Here is a 17,694-nt window from a genome sequence, read left to right on the forward strand (position 1 = left end):
ACTCATATGTAGCCCATATAATCTTTTATTATTGCCACATTGTGAGTTTTTCACTACATTTGAAAAAGATATAACAATTCCTTTAGCATAATCTGATCCAAATCTGAATTTAAAACAATAGCTGCCCATGAAAGAGGGTGGGGGTGGTAAGACAGAAGAAGAGGGTGAAAGAGAGAAAGGGGCAAGGAAGGAGGGGGCTCCAAAAGGGCAGGAGCATTTCCTGAGCTCTCCCCAGTGGGTAGCACCATGTCTGGCACACAGTAGGTTCGAATAGTCAGTGTGGGGAATCTGAATATATGGAGGCCCTGCCAGGCACCAAGGTTTCCTACTTCTTATCCAAGCTAATCCTCTTCTATGGAGTCAGTATCATTACTGTCCCCAATTTATAGGTATGGACATTGCTTGTAGTAAAAGAGGAAAATGAATAAGAAAAAGCACACCCATAATCATCTAGTTTTCTTTCATTTGAAATAAAATGAAGAGTGAGATGACTGTAAGTGTACATGAGAGAAGGACCATATGCATTTTCCAGGTATCTACTCTGTTCAGTAACTGTCTTAAGTAGTACTTTAAAGCTTTCCTCACTAACCATGATATGCTTTTCATGTGATTTTCATGTGATTCTGAGAATCACAAGACAACACTGGGAAAAGCAGGAAATCAATGAGAGGTAGTTTGGTAATTTAAAAATGAAAACAAAAGCAACAACAGCACCTACCACTACCAGCCATCTCTGGTAAAATGTCAGTCACTGAATACGTTTCAATTAAATTAAGGAAAAATGGGTTGCCTTTTATGTCTATTTAAAATGTGTCAGCTGATCTCCAGGGAATTAAAGAAGGGCTTTGCTTGTTCAGTGTACCTCAAACCCATATACAAATGATATTCATACAGCACCACACATTTATAGTCAAAGACAATACTTTGTTTTTAAGAAGAGCAGTGCCCACAGTGTAACCAACTGCAAATGTCACACAGCACACACACAAAAACCATAGCCAGACAATGCTAAGCTCCAACAAAGAATTTTGGGAATTACCAGCTGTATTGTAAAAATCACTGTCTAATATGTTTGATTCCATTGTTTGTCATTCTCTGAATATTGAAAACACTTTCTCTGCTATCCCATCCCCCTCACCATTTTACCCTCTTCCTTTTCTACTAACCTCTAGCACTCACTCCTTGACCTTTCTTTTCAATGCTACATTCAGAGAGGGAGGGAGAGGAGAGCAGGACAGAGAGAAGCGGGGGAGTGAAATGTGTGTGTGTGTGTGTGTGTGTGTGTGTGTGTGTGTGCTTGCACAGGTGCGGGGGCAGGGGGAATAGAATTTTTTAAACAACAAATGAACTCTGGAACAGAGATGGTTGTTTTCTAATAGGTTGTTCTCTCTTCTTCAAGAGAACCAGGAATAGGTGTCATATACATAAGACCCTGGCATGGTGGCATGTATTTATTTATTTATTTACTCAACAGAAATTTACTGAGTACCTACTAAGGTTAGGCACTGAGCTACTAAGTAGTGCACATTTGGGAAAATAAAAGACATGAGAGTTGCTTCATAGGCATGATAGGAAATTACAATTCATCGTATGGTAAATTTTAACTTTAAAACCTAGACCCCTTAGCGAAATGCTCTCTGCTACTACCCAATACAAGCAACCATTGTTCTTTGCCAACATTCTCACAAATATATGCTTAATTGGTCTCACTGATTTCAATCTTGCCTGCCCCCAATGCTTTTATAGCCAGTTTATAGTAAAGATGCAAATTTGATAATATTGTTCTCTTTACAGTTTTTCCATACACTAGAGATAAAATCCCAACTCCTTTAGGAGATCCCTTAAACCTCTATTTACCTTACAAATTCCCATCTTGCCTCTGCTCTCTCAGTCACTACATTCCACCATACACAACTTCTTTCAGTTCCTTAAATATGACACCGATGCTCTCTTTACCTCAGGCCTTCCCATATCCTTCACATTACCTAAAACTTTTCTTATCTTCACTCCAAACTTGCCAATACTAACTCCTGGTTATCCTTTAAATACTGACTTCCTTTGGGAAGCCAACTTGGATTGCCACTCCATCCCAGCTCATTCTTTTCACCTTCGACCCCCTACACTTACACCCAACCTACCATTATCTCCACCAAACAAAGACAGATGTTCTTGCTATATGCTCCCACAGTGAGTTATCTCACCTAGTAGCATTTTAAAATATTTTTATTATAATTGCCTATTTAATATTATTTTTCACTAATTATTGTGTAAAGGGCAAGAAGCTATCCAGTATAAGCAGCTTGCCTTTGTATCCCTAGAAACTAGTATTGGGCCTTGCACAATAAAGATTTGTTCAATGAGTAGATTGAGCATCTTTTATTTATAGGGAACTGGGAAGGGCTTAGAGATAAACACCCACTACCCTTAAGGAGGATAACATGAAATGCAGAATATCTGTTATACACAATTACATGATGATAATGAGTAAATAAAATTGACTCCAATTTGGATATGTGGGGATTTGCTAACACTGTAAATTGGAATTAAATATTTAGCTCTCCCTTCTGGGATAATATAATCCACACTAAAGACTTCTGAAAGACAGTTTGATGATTTTACATTACAGATCATAAAATAGGCACAGCAAAGTTAATTGAGTTACTCAAGGTTACCCAGAGAATCAGACGCAGAGACAGCACTTAAAACTCAAAAATTGTCAACCTCCAGTCCTTGGTACTATCATATTTAAAAATTCCTTTGTCTTTTTCTCCCCAAATTCTATTGTGTGATTGTAGGACTTCAACCAGCATACTTTAATAGATAGTCTTCTCAAACTATCACCCGTGATACTGATATTTGAAGACTCGGGGATGTAGGTACCTTTGATAGGTCTTCCTCTAGTCTGGAACATGAAAGGCTGTCTGGGATGTGTCTCTGAACTCTTGTGCTCTCTGCAAGTGCCAGTTCCTTCGTAGATCTCAATAGAGTATTAGTTAGACACTAGTTGCCTCTACAAAGTGCCAACAGTGAACTTTTCTGCTATCGGACATCATACTGGATGATGCCCTACTTTTAAAAATCCCATAGTTAGTTGGCTGGGACATTCTATTGCACTGGATAGACATTTTGGTAGAAAATGCTGCCAGCACTTAATAAATATTTGAGAAGCAGCATTGGCTATTAACTTTAACAGGATTACAGGTTCCAACATTCATATTGTGAGAGAAATAAACTCAAAAAGGTTTGTGCTGCCATTTCAAAAGGCCAGACATTTATTACGTACTCAATACATATGTTTATATGTGGTATTCTGGGGCCAATGGCAAATACGGTGCATAACCAAAACGCCTCAAAAAGCCTTCATTACCTTCCTGATATATAGAAATATCTATATATATATATAGATATAGATATATTTAGTGCACAAGGATGCTTTGCTGTTCATAACAACAGCATTGCTGATAGTAATTTCTCAACAATATAGAGGGTGAGTACACAGTTGAGATTTTTCCCAGCCCAGACTAGATAAACCAGGGCTCTTTCTTTTTATAACCTAAATGTAGCTCAAGATGTTAAAAAATTTAATCTGTACAAAACTGTGGTTAACACAAGCCACTTTTATTACATATACAGAGCTGTACTCTTCTTCATAATTTTCAGATCAATTATACTAACAGATAGAGCATTAGATAGAAGAGTCCCCAATTATAGAATATTCCTCTTGCTCTTTGAGCTTTGTTTAATCCATCTTTCACTGGCCAAAAGCAAACATCTTTACCCCTACAGCTTTCAAGCCAGCTCATTGCATCACTCTCCAGTCCTACTTGCATCTCCAAGCCCAAGGAGAACTTTAAATGTCCAAAGTATTTACTGTTCTTAATCCACAATGTTGACATTAAATGAATTGGTTCTGTCATGCGAATATAAGTGATTATATTTCCCCTAATAAAGATAGACACTTGAGTTACCCATTTGTAAGTTAGCCCAATGCAAAAGAAAGAGAACTTCTGTCAGATGCCGAGTTAACATCAATTGCCCGTTCCATGGAAATGTCAATTAAAATTCTAGTGTAACCTTTCAAGCACAATTTTCTAATTCAAGAAATGTGCATAAATCCATAGTGAACTGAGAGGCATACAAGGTAAGTCTTAAGGGCCATATATGTGTTTATATTCTTGGTTGGTCATTGGTAGATGACATTCAAGGAGTCAGAATACTTTTGACTTTCACTTGAATATGCAGATTCCATAAATTCATCCTTATTCATCAGTCCTATCTGGAGGGAAATGATTTTGCAAAGATATTGCTTTCTTTTCTTAATGCTGCTAGTAAGCTAACCCAAGGAATAAAAGTTCCTTGCAAGAGCAGCATGAAGGCCGAGTTGACTTCTTATTTTTAATTGATTTGAGAGAGAAAGGGAAGAGAAGAGAGAGAGAGAGAGAGAGAGAGAGAGAGATTGAGAAAGAGAGAGAGAGAAAGGCATCTATGTGAGAGAGAAACATTCATCGGTTGCCTCCCACACCACCCCGACCAGCAATCAAAGCCACTACCTTTTGGTATACGGGATGACACACCAGCCAGCTGCGCCACCAAGGCAGGGCCTGCGTGGGCTTCTTGCTTTAGGAGATTGCAAATGCTCTCAAACACTTCTAAAGAAAGCAAATTCCAACTTGGGCTTTAAAGTTCTGACTTTTTTCTTTTTTTACTCCACTTGTCATCGTGGTGTAAATGGGACAATAGTAAAGGCTAACCGGGCAAAAAATAACAACAACAAAAAATGTTTTTATCGCCAGGATACCTGCCCAATTGGACAATTTACTTTACCTGTAGAGATTCCATTTCTTCATCTTTTCTGTGGGACTCCTCCAGCAGATCTACAATGAGAAAGTAAAATACCCATCAAAATGCAGTGCAAAAATGGGTAGCCTCTTATTATCAAACACAATTCAGTCAGGGGCTTGTATAAACTGTTGTCTGGAATAGAATTTGATGTTCTCATGCCCACAGTGGAGATGAGCAGATCTCTGGATCCTGCCAAACCGAAGCTGGCTGAGAACCCTGGGAGGTCCTAGTGCTGGTGGAGATACTGGAGAATGAGACCAACTCAATTAAAATCCAAAATCATACCAGCATTTTAGAAATTTGGTCCAGTTTACATAACTCAAAAGTAACACAAAATTTTCCTTAAAAAAAAAACAAAAAACCCACACACATACACACACCCACATTTTTTTCTTTTGAAAGAAAAATGAGAAGCAAACCATTTGCTCTTAAACTCCCTAGCCAACACCTCCAGAGAAAATTTTATAACCAAATTAAAATACCCTGAATAATGGGTGTTATTAATGGAAGTAGAACATCAGCTTAACAATACAGTCACATTAATTATCATTTCACACCGAAAGGGTGGGAAGCATTGAAGCTACATCTGACCAAGAGGTTGGCACCATCTCAGAGAAACCAGTGGCTGGAAAGCGAGGTAGTCGCTGAACAGAGTTCTGTCTAAATGCCTGCGCACAGCCACGGTGCCTCAGTGCCTGACATTAATTTATGAACCCGCTGTAAAAATATATATGCATATATTTGGCAAGTAGAATTTTCTGCCTGCAGCTATACCACCCTGTGCTGTGATCTTATTAGATCTCACAAACCTAGAGAGGGCTGGGCTGAGTCAGAACTTGGATGGAAACTGGCAATAAACACCTACAGCAGCGCACATTAATATTAGCATTTGCCTTACGCTGTGATTGATATAGCTTACCAAGAGTCTGTGCTGCATAAAAGGAATATATAACCTCCACAAATTCAATATATATCCCAGAAAGGCAAATGTTTTTAGCAAGTGCAATACCAGATGCAGCAGGAAACAACAGTATCGTGGAAAGCCAAGCCACAATGATATATGTCATAGCTGGGTGGGCAATACACTGAAACTCCAGAAAACCTGGTAGATTATGATTGATAGTGATGGCCCTTTGAGACTGGATGGTTAAGAGATATAGGAACAGCAAGCAACCCTCTCAAGACACAATGCACTTGGATTAAGGATAAGAGGTAGTTTTTGCTCTGTGTCCATAGTGGAGCTGACTTTAGCTCCCAGACCTCTCATAATCAGAGTTACATCAATAAGTTAAAGGAGCATGGGAATGTATTACATTGGATTTTTAAAGAGATTTTTGGTTGGCATATCAGGTTCTTTAGCAGAAATCAACTTGAGGTGTGGTAGATTAAGTAGCCTCGGTCATTCCTCTTCTTGTGTCCTGACTCATTTGCATTGTGACACTGTAGCTACTTCCATCAAGCGGTCATAAGCATCGCTCATCTCTTCTTGCATAGAGGCTGCCTCCTGACTTGATTTGGTGAATAGAATATAGCAAATCCAACTTTGCGCCAATCTGCTTTGAAGGTGCAAGAGGCCTCACACATTTTCACTTTTCCACTTGAAACTCTGTCATCATCATCTGAACAAGCACAGTCCAGCTTGCTGAGATGACGAGAGACACATGGTCCAGAACTCTTCCCACCCCTAACACCATGCAGGTTGCCTCCACTGGCAGTCAGGGAATGTCCAGAGCAGAGCTGCCCAGCTGAACTAAAGATGACCACAGATGACGTAGGTAGAAGCCCACGTGAACCCAGTGCAACGTCAACTCACAGAATTTTTACCTAAATAAATGGAATTTCGAGATGGTTTGGTGCCTAGTGCATGCTAAGTGATAGCAATCAGTTGTTAACTGGACAACAATCATTTAGAATTTATTAGAAGGCTGTAGGAATAACTAATAGAGATGTGGGGGAAAGGGATCTAGACTCTGGAAAAAATAAGCACTGGTCTGGGTGGGTAGGAATGCAGGGAGCATGAACCAATGGGCATTTTATCCTGGGTGCCTCTATCTTTTTTTTAAATATATATATATATATATATATATATATATATATATATATATATATATTGATTTCAGAGAGGAAGGGAGGGGAGAAAGAGGTAGAAACATCAAGGATGAGAAAGAATCATTGATCAGCTGCTTCCTGCATGCCCCCCAGTGGGGGTTGAGCCTGAAACCTGGCATATGCCCTGTCCCGGAATTGAAACGTGACCTCCTGGTTCATAGGTTCATAGGTTGACGCTCAACCACTGAGCCACAACAGCCAGGCTGGATGCCTCTAATCTTTGTGTCACTCCATCAAGATGAAATTCCATAAAGAGAAGAGTTAACTAGCCTAACTTAGATCTCTTGCCTTCTTCTTGACTAGGGGAAAGCATGGAGTGAGTTCACTGATAATCCCAAAAGGATTGGACAAAGAAAATAAAGAGCAGTTTCCTAAAGCAAAGTCAGAGTACTGTTAACAGAAGAAGGCAGGTGGACAGGCCAAAAACAGATGCTTACTCCAACTAGTTTTAGTAAATTATGTCTTCAGTGCAACTCTTCAATACCTGTGAGATGTGAGATCACTATTCTGTTCCCATGTGATGTAGCCATTTTGTTACACTACTTATGGATATTAGGTGGTTCACAGAGGTGGGCCCCTTGTAATGAATTGTGTTGTTTAATAGTAGAGTGGAACTGTAGTGATGGATAGTGGGGTCCATCAACCATTAAAGGAAAATGATCTTGTTCCCCATAGCCAACTTAGTACAGCAAACATCACACACCTTACCTAAAACTTACTGGGCAAATAAGGATATTGAATCACTCATATAGCCAAACTCAACTCACACAGTTGATAAAATATAGACATAAGTTCAGTTTACCCTCAGAACTTCATAGTATGATAACTGCAATTAAAAAATTATGTTCCTTTACCCAGCTGGTGTGACTCAGTGGTTGAGCGTCAACCTATGAACCAGGAGGTCATGGTTCAATTCCTGGTCATGGCATATGCCCGGGTTGTGGGCTTGATCCCTAGTAGGAGGCATGCAGGAGGCAGCTAATCAATGATTCTCTCTCATCATTTATGTTTCTATCTCTCTCTCCATCCCCCTTCCTCTCTGAAGTCAATAAAAATACGTTTAAAAAACTATGTTCCCAATTTTCTCCAAATAGATAAAAGTTCATGTTGCTCTTCCAACAAAGCTGACGCCAAAAGCAGTGCTTGGTTTTGATGGCTGAACAAAAATGATTACAAAAGAATTTTTACAATTGGTATTTAAAATATAGAGCCCTCTCTGTTCACCCCCACCAACCATCATCCTAACTTATATCAAGAGTAGAAGTGGACGTCTGTTTTTATTTTTTCTCTATGCCATATCCCTTCCCTGTGAGAACCTCCTGACCCGCCCCATAGCATATAAACTAAGCCACGCCAGCAGGAATCTTTTTTCAGGCACTAATATGGATACTGGGATTCTCTCCTTTGGAAGCTGCAAGCTTATATTAGCTTGTATTTCCTATCATTGTAAAGGAAACCTGTACAATAACGAAGCTGGCAAAGAAGAAAGCAGAGCCCAGAGACAGAGAGAGCTGGTTGAGGACAAGATCACTCCTGCCTGAAGTACGCCTAACTCCTGGACTTTATTTTCTTTTACTTAAATTAGCGCTAGTTGGATTGCTGTCATATTTAAAAGTGTCTGCGAATGAAGTATTATTGTACCTTTTTATCTCTATTCCGAAACTTGGAGAACTTAGAGTGGGCAAGAACATTCTCTTCTACAGTGAAATGTTTCATTCTATAATAAGGTGATAAAGACGAGGCTCAAAGAAAGCCATTGTTTGCCTGAGATTACCTAGTTAATGCCAGGCCACAGCTAGAACACTGCTCCTCTACCTTCCTGCTCATCTAGCATACCGTGCTCTCATTTGCACCACTCAGTACTTCATTGCACCCTTTTCCATACTGTTGTTCTACAAAGAATGCACACATGTGTATTCTTCTCCCTTTCTTTTGGAGTTCTCTGATGTCAACAATCAGAGCTCCTAGGTATTTATATCCACGCCCTCCTTAACTATGATTTCTCCACCTTTGCTACTTAACTTACATTCCCCAAAGTGCCCCGGCTGTCTATATCACTGCTCAGTGCAATTGCTCACTGGTCAGGTGCAGTGCTTAAGCACATGCATTTGGAACGATGAACAGTGTTGTTAACCTGCGCTGATTAAATAGGCTGCAGGGCATTGCTGAGAAGTGGCTGCCCTACTGCAAATACCAGATGAGAGAACACAGATGACAGCTCCAGACAACTGAAGTGACGGAACACCTCGACACCTGAATGTGATCAGCACACCTCACTATAATGAACAGTCTTGTTGCTTGTTCTTGACCAACTTTAGAACAAATGATCAGCAAGGAAAAGCTAAAGGGCCGCTCTGCTCCCTTGGTCACCACTGGCATGTTCGTGTTTTGCTTTATTATTCTCTGGTTTCCTGTTCAACACAAACAGCAATTCAACTGCCATGCAGATTGCTGTGGCTAAATGTGCTTCCATCAACATCAGTTAATGAAAGATTTTTTTCAGTGAAAAGGGCTGCAGTCCTGTGTATTTTCCTTGGACTGGTTCCAACTCTTTAAAGAGCTGATACTAACTATATGGTCTTTGAGATATGGGAGTAAATCCATTTGAAAAAGACACAAAGCCCTGGCCAGTTTTGCTCAGTGGTTAGGATGTTGGCTCGGACAGAAGGGTTACAGGTCTGAATCTGGTCAAGGGCATGTACTTGGGTTGCAGGCTCAATCCCCGGCAGGCCCTGATCATGGCGCTGTGCAGGAGGCAGCCAATCCATGTGTCTCCATCACATCAATGTTTCTCTCTGTCTCTCCCTCTCCTGTGCACTCTCTCTAAAAATCAATGGAAAAATATCTTTGGGTGAGGGTTTAAAAAAAACAAAAACACAAAAAAGGACACCATGAATGGGAACTGGAGAATCAATTTGTTTTAAAATCAATTTGTTTTGTTTTTTTCCACTTTGTATTTCATTGAAACACTTGGGGTGATAGATCATGACCTTGTTTTTTGCTCAGTCTGTGCCACTTTTTCGCATTCTTTCCAATCTTTACAACAGGTGGTATGGCTGTTCAAAGGAGGTTTGACACTTTTTTATGTTGATTCTGGTTCCTGGTAGCCAAAGAAGCAGATAGGTTGTTGGTTAGTTTATTTGCTTTTGAAATGAGAAGCATGCCCAGGTGTGCATGAGCAACATGCCCATCTAGTAATCTGACCCTTTACAGAAAGGTCGGAGATCTCTGACCTTTATTATAGAGCATCTCATCCATACTACAAGTTGGCCCATCTGGTAGCAGAGAAAAATTTATTGAAACAGGGCTTCAAACACAACAATGCTCACCACAATGGCACTGGACAGAGTAGTGCTAGCAGCGGAATATGGCGAATTAATGATTACAATTTAGGGAAAAGCATTTTAGTCTCTGGCTCCAGTACCTCACTTAAGAATTCAGTACTCCTGTTCAGTGTTACTTTGTGTGTCCTGACATTTACCTAAAACAATAGATAATGTAAATTCTGAGAAGAATTCAATACTTTAAAAAAAGTAAATGTGAGCCATTCTTCCAGGGATGACAGCCACAGTATAATGAGATTGACTAAATTAAATAGTGTTCCACAACCCTTAAGAGATCATGAATGACAGGCTCAGCCTCCCACAATTGTAGACTAGATACTCAAGAAACAAGCCACACAGGGAATACAATGGGCAATTTCTCCTTTTCCTCCTTGGCTCCCCAGTTGTTAGAAACTTTGACATTTTAGGAACAGAAGGTATGTTGGGACCAGGGTTTTTTGTGTTTTTTTTTTTTAAGTAGAATTTTGTCTTATGAAAGAACCATACACACTTTCAAGTGTATATTATAAACACATAATTTAGAATGCTTTGGTGGAAACAAAATGGGAGGACATGGGGCCCCACCCAATGGACTTCCCTCCTATCCTGGGTCAACCCTGTGGTGCCATGGTGGAACTGCAGGTTCCCAATTATGCTGATTGAACACCAATAATCTAATCCAACCTCCTCACAGTTCCTAGATGAGGACTGAGTTCTGACAGATCCAAAGCCACCATCCAATGTCACACAGCCAGTCAACAGAAGCTCATGACCCTGAGCCCAGGGCTTCTGAACCCGACAGGTGCCAGTACTTTTTTACAAAGCAGTGACCACCTTCCTTTACCTTTCAAGATTTGTATTTAAATGCCATAGTATTCCAACCTCTACCATAAATGTCTATACATTTGGATGCCTCCGCAAACCTAAAAAAAACCTTGCTGAAGCACTTGTGTAACATCAACAACCTGTGAGACCTTGTAATAAAATTCCTAAACTCTGGGAGATAACATTTAAAAAAAAAATGAGGCTTTGCCCTGGCCGGGTGGCTCAGTTGGTTGGAGTGCTATCCCACACACGCAAAGATTGCAAGTTCGATTCCTAGTCAGGGCACATACCTATGTTGTGGGTTTGATCCCTAGTCAGGCCGTGTAATGGAGGCAACTGATTGATGTTTCTCTCTCTCTCCCCTCTGCTTCCTCACCCTCTAAAATCAATAAACATATCCTAAGGTGAGGATAAAAATGTAAAAAATGTGACTTTGATGAAAAGCAAATATCTAGACACTTGAAAAGGCAGTAATTTTTGGCGAGGTGTGTAAACACACAACATACAGAATATCTCACAAAATAAAACAACGTAAACTTTGTTTACGTTGAATGAGTGACAGTTGAAAAGTTCCACTCCTTAATATAACATTTGTCAGTAAATGTTCTTCCCATTCTATTACATTAGTAAAAGTAAATAGGATAAATGAATAACAATATGATTTTACATTAGCCAAAATACCTCAAAAGAAATAAAAAATACTTGATTTAAGTTAATATATGTAAAACACTTAAAACAGTGTCTAATACATAATAAGAATTATATATATTGGCTTATTATTATTTTTCAAAAATTACCCTTCAGTATGATTACTAAAATCAGGAACATGTGTGAAAAATAATTAGGTGTATTTTAAAACAAATAAACAAAAAAAGCCCTTAAGTATACTTCTTTTAAGCTCCATGTGTGATTGGTAGCTACATTTTTAGAACTCTGCTATATCTACTGCCACCCACTGGTACATATATGGACATACCACAGTGAGTTAAGAGTTTTCCCATCAGGCCTGACCACAGAAAACACACAGGTTAAAATGAAGATCAACATTAAAAAAATACGGCTATCCTCTGTGGTTTGTCTCAGACGCTGAAACAACATACTGGTCTGCAGATGGAGCCCAAATGGCCCAATAAATGAGAGGTTTGAAATCCACTGTCTGTCTCTTGGGTATGTGGTAAAATATCCAAATACAGGTACTCGTATTTTATTTGATGTCAATTCATTTCTGGTGAAACTTTCCATCTTGACAACTAAAGAGATTTAAAACCTCCATCTCCACAAAACTGCTATACTACAGAAAACAACACAACAATCTACCCCACTCCACCTCATTCTTGGCTCTGTTAACTATGAAGAGTTTTGTCATTTCTATTGGTGACAACAACAGAGAAAGTCAGAAGAGATTCATTAGGAAACACGTCACTGTCCTAAATTGGCCTAAGGGCTGTCTTGGTCAAACTACTACATGTAACAATTAGCTAAATGAATAAGAGATATTTATAATCTATTGTAAACACCACATCAAGAATAAGTTTCAAATGCTCAAATGCAGGCATAAAATTATGTTCCTTCCCACCTACACTATCTCTAAATTGCGCTCATTTAATAGAAAGTTTGGCTTTTATTTAAATTCCTTAGGTTGGAAGGCAGCTTATCATGAACTTTGTTTTGAGTCTAGACTCATTAGGTACAATTTTTATTCAATCCAAAATGGATATTATGAGTGAATGTTTACTAAAACTTTTATAAAAACAATGACAGCTTTGAGTTCTATACACTTGATTATAAAAAGGTGTCCTGAATTTTTCACCTGTATTACTACAGTAGCATTCTGCCTGTGTTCCTTCCCATCCATCTTATCACTCAACCATCCCCCTGCACAGCCCAGAATTATGAATCTAAAACAGATATGCTCATGCCATTCTTTGCTTTAAACTGCTTACAGACTTGATTTCATCCATGCTGCCATAGTGACTGTCTGATGACAGCTTCCTGGAGTGTGAGTGGTCAGTATTCCAGGGATATGCCTGACCTACGTGGAAAGAAGTTCTTAAATTCATTTTTTATGTCCTCCATGAACATAGAGCCAGGAGGAAATAGTGATGTGTGTCTAGAACTTCCCATGGTGAGATAGATAACATTTAAACTCCTTGGTATGTCATTTATACCAAATTTGTCCATAGATTTACTTCTCACACCATTACTTCTATCATCACTGCACTATGTCCTCACACTGTCTGTAACATCCTTCCTGGACTTCACTAACTAGAAAATATCCAACCATTCTTCAAATCCCAGCTTAAAGCAAATATCCTCTGTTGATATTCACAAATCATGCCATGCCCAGTACCACTCATTCCTGGAGATATTGCGTCTGCTTCTGATTCTCACAGTTCTTTGTTTGTACTTTTATTACAGTTCTCATTCTATAGTTAATTGTTACATATTTGGATCTGTTACTAGATTCAAACTCTTCAAAATGTACCAATTTCAGGAGCTTTAGTACAGAGTACTGTACATGTTAAAGAAACATTTACTGAGTAAATACATTTTTAATAAAACAATAAAAGCTACATATGTTACTAATGTTCATACAGCATATGGAGAAGTAAGAAGGGGAAGTGCTTGCTCCCTCTGCTCTACTCTGGTGTCTACATCTATCCCTGCCTCAGGAAAGGTCTGAGCTGATGTAGAAACAACACAGACTTCAAGATAACAACAGTAGATGACAAAACATATGATAAAAAATAGGTAAACACTATAAGCATTTCAAAATGATTATTCTGAGTTATAACTACAGTTTATTTTATTATACTTCATATTATGCCTTCTATATTTTATTCTTTCTAATCTTCCTGAAATGATTGGGACTTCCTATTCCAAAAGCAGTTGTCCTCTGGCCAAAGTCAGAAGAATCTGGTCAGATTTGAAAACTGATAATTAGGACAATAATGGCAAAACCTATAATACTACAGGCCAATTAGTAATGCTCAGGTCAATGGCCAATTTTCTAGTAAAGCACATGTATTCAGAATGGTGGGAAAATATAAGAATGGGAGTCAGGAGACCCAGGTTCTAGTTCTTACTCTGCTATTAGTTATCAAATTACATTTGTAAAAACAGTCAATCATTCTTTTTTATTTTTATTGATTCTTAGAGAGAGAGAAAGGGAGAGAGAGAGAGAGAAACAACGATGTGAGAGAGAAGCATCGATTGGTTGCCATCCGTACACACTCAGACCAAGGATTGAACCTGCAACCTAGGTATATGCCCTCACCAGGCATACAACCTTTTGTGTATGGATGATGCTCTAACCAACTGAGTCATCTGTCCAGGACACTTAATCATTCTTGACCATAGTGATCCAATCAGTAAAAATAATGGGAGTGAATAGATTACTGTGAAGATCCTTCCAGTACTGATATTTTAAGCACTGTTCTATGGTAGGTTTCTTGCTGCATGGCTTCTAAATGTTAGTTATAGTGTGTTAATTGCCTGGCTCAATCTGTACTAGTAACATTATTCAGAATTAACATGGATGACAATTATCCCCCCAAAACACTTTAGAAACCCAAACAGATTCTCACTTAGTTTAAGTAATTATTCTTATTGTTAGGATTGTTTATAGATAATAAAGACATGTGAGAAATTCATTCTCATTCACCTTTAAAGTCTATCTGTTTTCTTTTATACCCAGAGTAAATACACTTCAGATAATTATAGATCTTCCCTTTTTGTCTTTCAAATCCTCACAATTACAATAATTCTTCTATTTCTTCTTATCCAGAGTCCTTTTTAAAATCCAATAAACAAATCAACTGTTTCATCTGGATGTAGAAAAACAGCACAAATAGATTTTTGCACAAATATTCTCATTTGTCAGATCAGTTTCTTTTCTTGTCAGTGTAAAGGCAACACACACACACACGCACACACACAAACAAAACAAAAACAAAAAAACCAAGATTGGCTTTAAAAGACAGCTTTCCCCAAAACCAGGCATCAGACAGAAAGGGCTGCTCATGAATAGGTAAGATTGGGATTTTAGTGGTTGTAGTCTCTTACTATTAATGAGAATTAAAAATGTGTCTCACTTAAACAGAAGGGATTCAAAAATTACCCAATTAACTGGTAATAGAAAAATAACCGTAAACCAAACCCTATGTAAGATTATAGCATGAAAAGAAAAAATTTAAATGAGTGTTTTCTTTGGTGTTATATTCAGATAGCAAATGGTTTTCATGGATAATCTCACAGGTCATTGCTTCCTTTAATTAGTAACTTTTGCTAAACATAAAAAAGCCTCAAATAATTTTTAATAGTGATTACAACTGCCTAGTCCATTAACAAATTGTCATATTAACACTGGCCACATTGCACTGCCTATCTTTAAAGGTTACTCATTTCATTTTCATGGATTTTAATTAACTTTTCCTTTCCCACTAGACTGATCTTTAAACAGCAACAGAGCCCTCTTGCCTTTTTTTGTGTCTAGATCTACAGAATTTCTCGACTGAAAAGGGGTCCAGAAAATGCAACAACAACAAAAAAATGTGGATCACAAATTAGATAGTGGTGGTGACTTGTAGATATATTCCTTTTAAAAAGCCAGGCCTTACTCCACTGGCACACTGATTGAATCAATTTCATGTTGTCACAGTAGTTCTGGAAGTCTCTAAAATTCCTCTTTCCATCAGCAGCTTCTCTTACTCAAATTAGCTGGAAACAGTATATCTATATATATAAAAAGCCAGTGACCAGAACGCCATAACAACCTGAACTATGATGCCCACTGCGGACAGCGAACCGGCCTGATCAGGGGATGGGGCCTGCGGCCAACCTCCCGCAGCCCCTCCTCCCGGCAGGCCCCACCCATGGTCAGCTGGCCCCACCCCTGACCACCCCCCACCCCAATAGGGGGTAGGGGCAGCTGGCCAACCTCCTGCAGCCCCTCCCCCTGGCAGGCCCCACTCCCGATGGGCCCCCCACCATCCCCAATGGGCCCCCACCACCCCGATAGGCCCACGGCCCCTCCCCCCAGCCAGTTCTGCCCCTGATAGGCCCTCCACACCCCATTCGGGGGTGGGCTGGCCGGCCCACCACCCACAACCTTCCCCACTGCCAGCCCTGCCCCAAATCGCCTCCCCCACCCCAATTGGGGGCGGGGCCTGCAGGCCAATCACCTGCAGCCTCTCCCACAGCTGGCCCGGCCCTGATAGGGCCCTGATTCGGGCGGGATGGCTGGCCAACCTCCCGCCATCTCCTCCTCCTGACAGGCCCAGCTCCGATCTGCCGATTGGGGCCAGGCTCGCTGGACCCCACCCATGCATGAATTCGTGCACTGGGCCTCTAATCCTAACTGACAGGCTAGTGAGAGTTTAGGCTTAGAAAACAAGGGAAGAAAGAAAAATGCTCATAGTTTAGATTCCCTAAGCAGAAAGTGCAGTCTTTGTTTGGGAAACAGAATGCACTCTATTTGCAGTCTAATCTCTAAGGTTTAGGCAGGTCTGTACATTTATAATGGACTTCAAGGGTTATAATCTAAAAAAATGACCTCTATCCCAGCACTTTCCTATATAGTTGACTCTGCAATAACACTGGGGTTAGGAACACTGACACCCAGCAGGGATCGGGCCTAAACAGGCAGTCAGACATCCCCCGAGGGGTCCCGGATTGCGAGAGGGTGCAGGCCGGGCTGAAGGACCCCATCCCCCCCCCCGCCCCCCATGCACAAATTTCATGCACCAGGCCTCTAGTCTATATATATAAAAGCCTAAGTAACTGGCTGACCAGCCAACTGGCCAACCAGCCGGTAGCTATGATGTGCAATGACCACCAGGGGGCAGACACTCCAACCAGTAGCTATGATGCGCACTGACTACCACCAGGGGGCAGATGCTCAACACAGGAGCTGCTGAGCTGTGGTGACTTGGCAGCTGTAGTTCTCGGGTGACGCACCCAGGACCAGAGAGGAGGGAGCCCGATTCTGGGGTGCGTCACCCGAGAACCCTCTCTCGCAATCCTGGACCCCTCGGGGGATGTCAGAGAGCCAGTTTCAGCCCAATCCCTGCAGGCCAGGCTGAGGGACCCCACCGGTGCACGAATCTGTGCACTGGGCCTCTATATATATAGATTTATCAATAATATCAAAGATTATATCTGAAGGTGAACACATGTAGTTCATTTTCAAAACAAATAAGTATTCTAAAGAAAATAAGTATATAGTGACAAAAGATTAACCTTTTGCCCTCGGATGTCAAGTGTGACTCGACATGGTTAGCATTAGAATAAAGGAATCGATAAAAAAGCAAGCGAGTGCAAAGGGTTAAAGATGCATAATAAATATGACCAATTACAGGGAAACCAAAATAACACATAATTAGAGAAAGAGGAACCCTAGGTAGAGTGCAAAACCCACAGGGGTAGACTACTATTCCAATAGCTTTCCCTCTTCTCCTGTTTATAAGTTCTATGCTCTTATCCTTTCAACACCCCCATTGGTTCTCTCTGCTCTTATCTGTGACAACTTGTCTCCTAGTGGGCCTCCTACAGGCTCCTGCAGGAATCTGCCATTAGCATGCCCTCAGGGGCTCTG

General features: G+C 40.1%; 1 protein-coding gene across 8 annotated transcripts in view; it reads right to left on the reverse strand.

The window, feature by feature from the left end:
• The window catches only part of CEP128 (centrosomal protein 128), a 354,698-nt gene that overhangs the window by 63,382 nt on the left and 273,622 nt on the right, over positions 1-17,694 (reverse strand). For 7 of the 8 annotated variants that reach the window (XM_079768173.1, XM_079768176.1, XM_079768175.1 and 4 more), the window contains one exon: positions 4,825-4,874. In XM_079768173.1, coding sequence (XP_079624299.1) covers positions 4,825-4,874 — 50 coding nt within the window. Of the gene's footprint in view, positions 1-4,605; positions 4,650-4,824; positions 4,875-17,694 lie in introns of those variants that run through there. The other variant, XM_079768177.1, reaches the window with a different exon arrangement.

The sequence above is a fragment of the Cnephaeus nilssonii genome, assembly GCF_951640355.1.
Source record: "Cnephaeus nilssonii genome assembly, chromosome: 4".
Classification (NCBI taxonomy): domain Eukaryota; kingdom Metazoa; phylum Chordata; class Mammalia; order Chiroptera; family Vespertilionidae; genus Cnephaeus; species Cnephaeus nilssonii.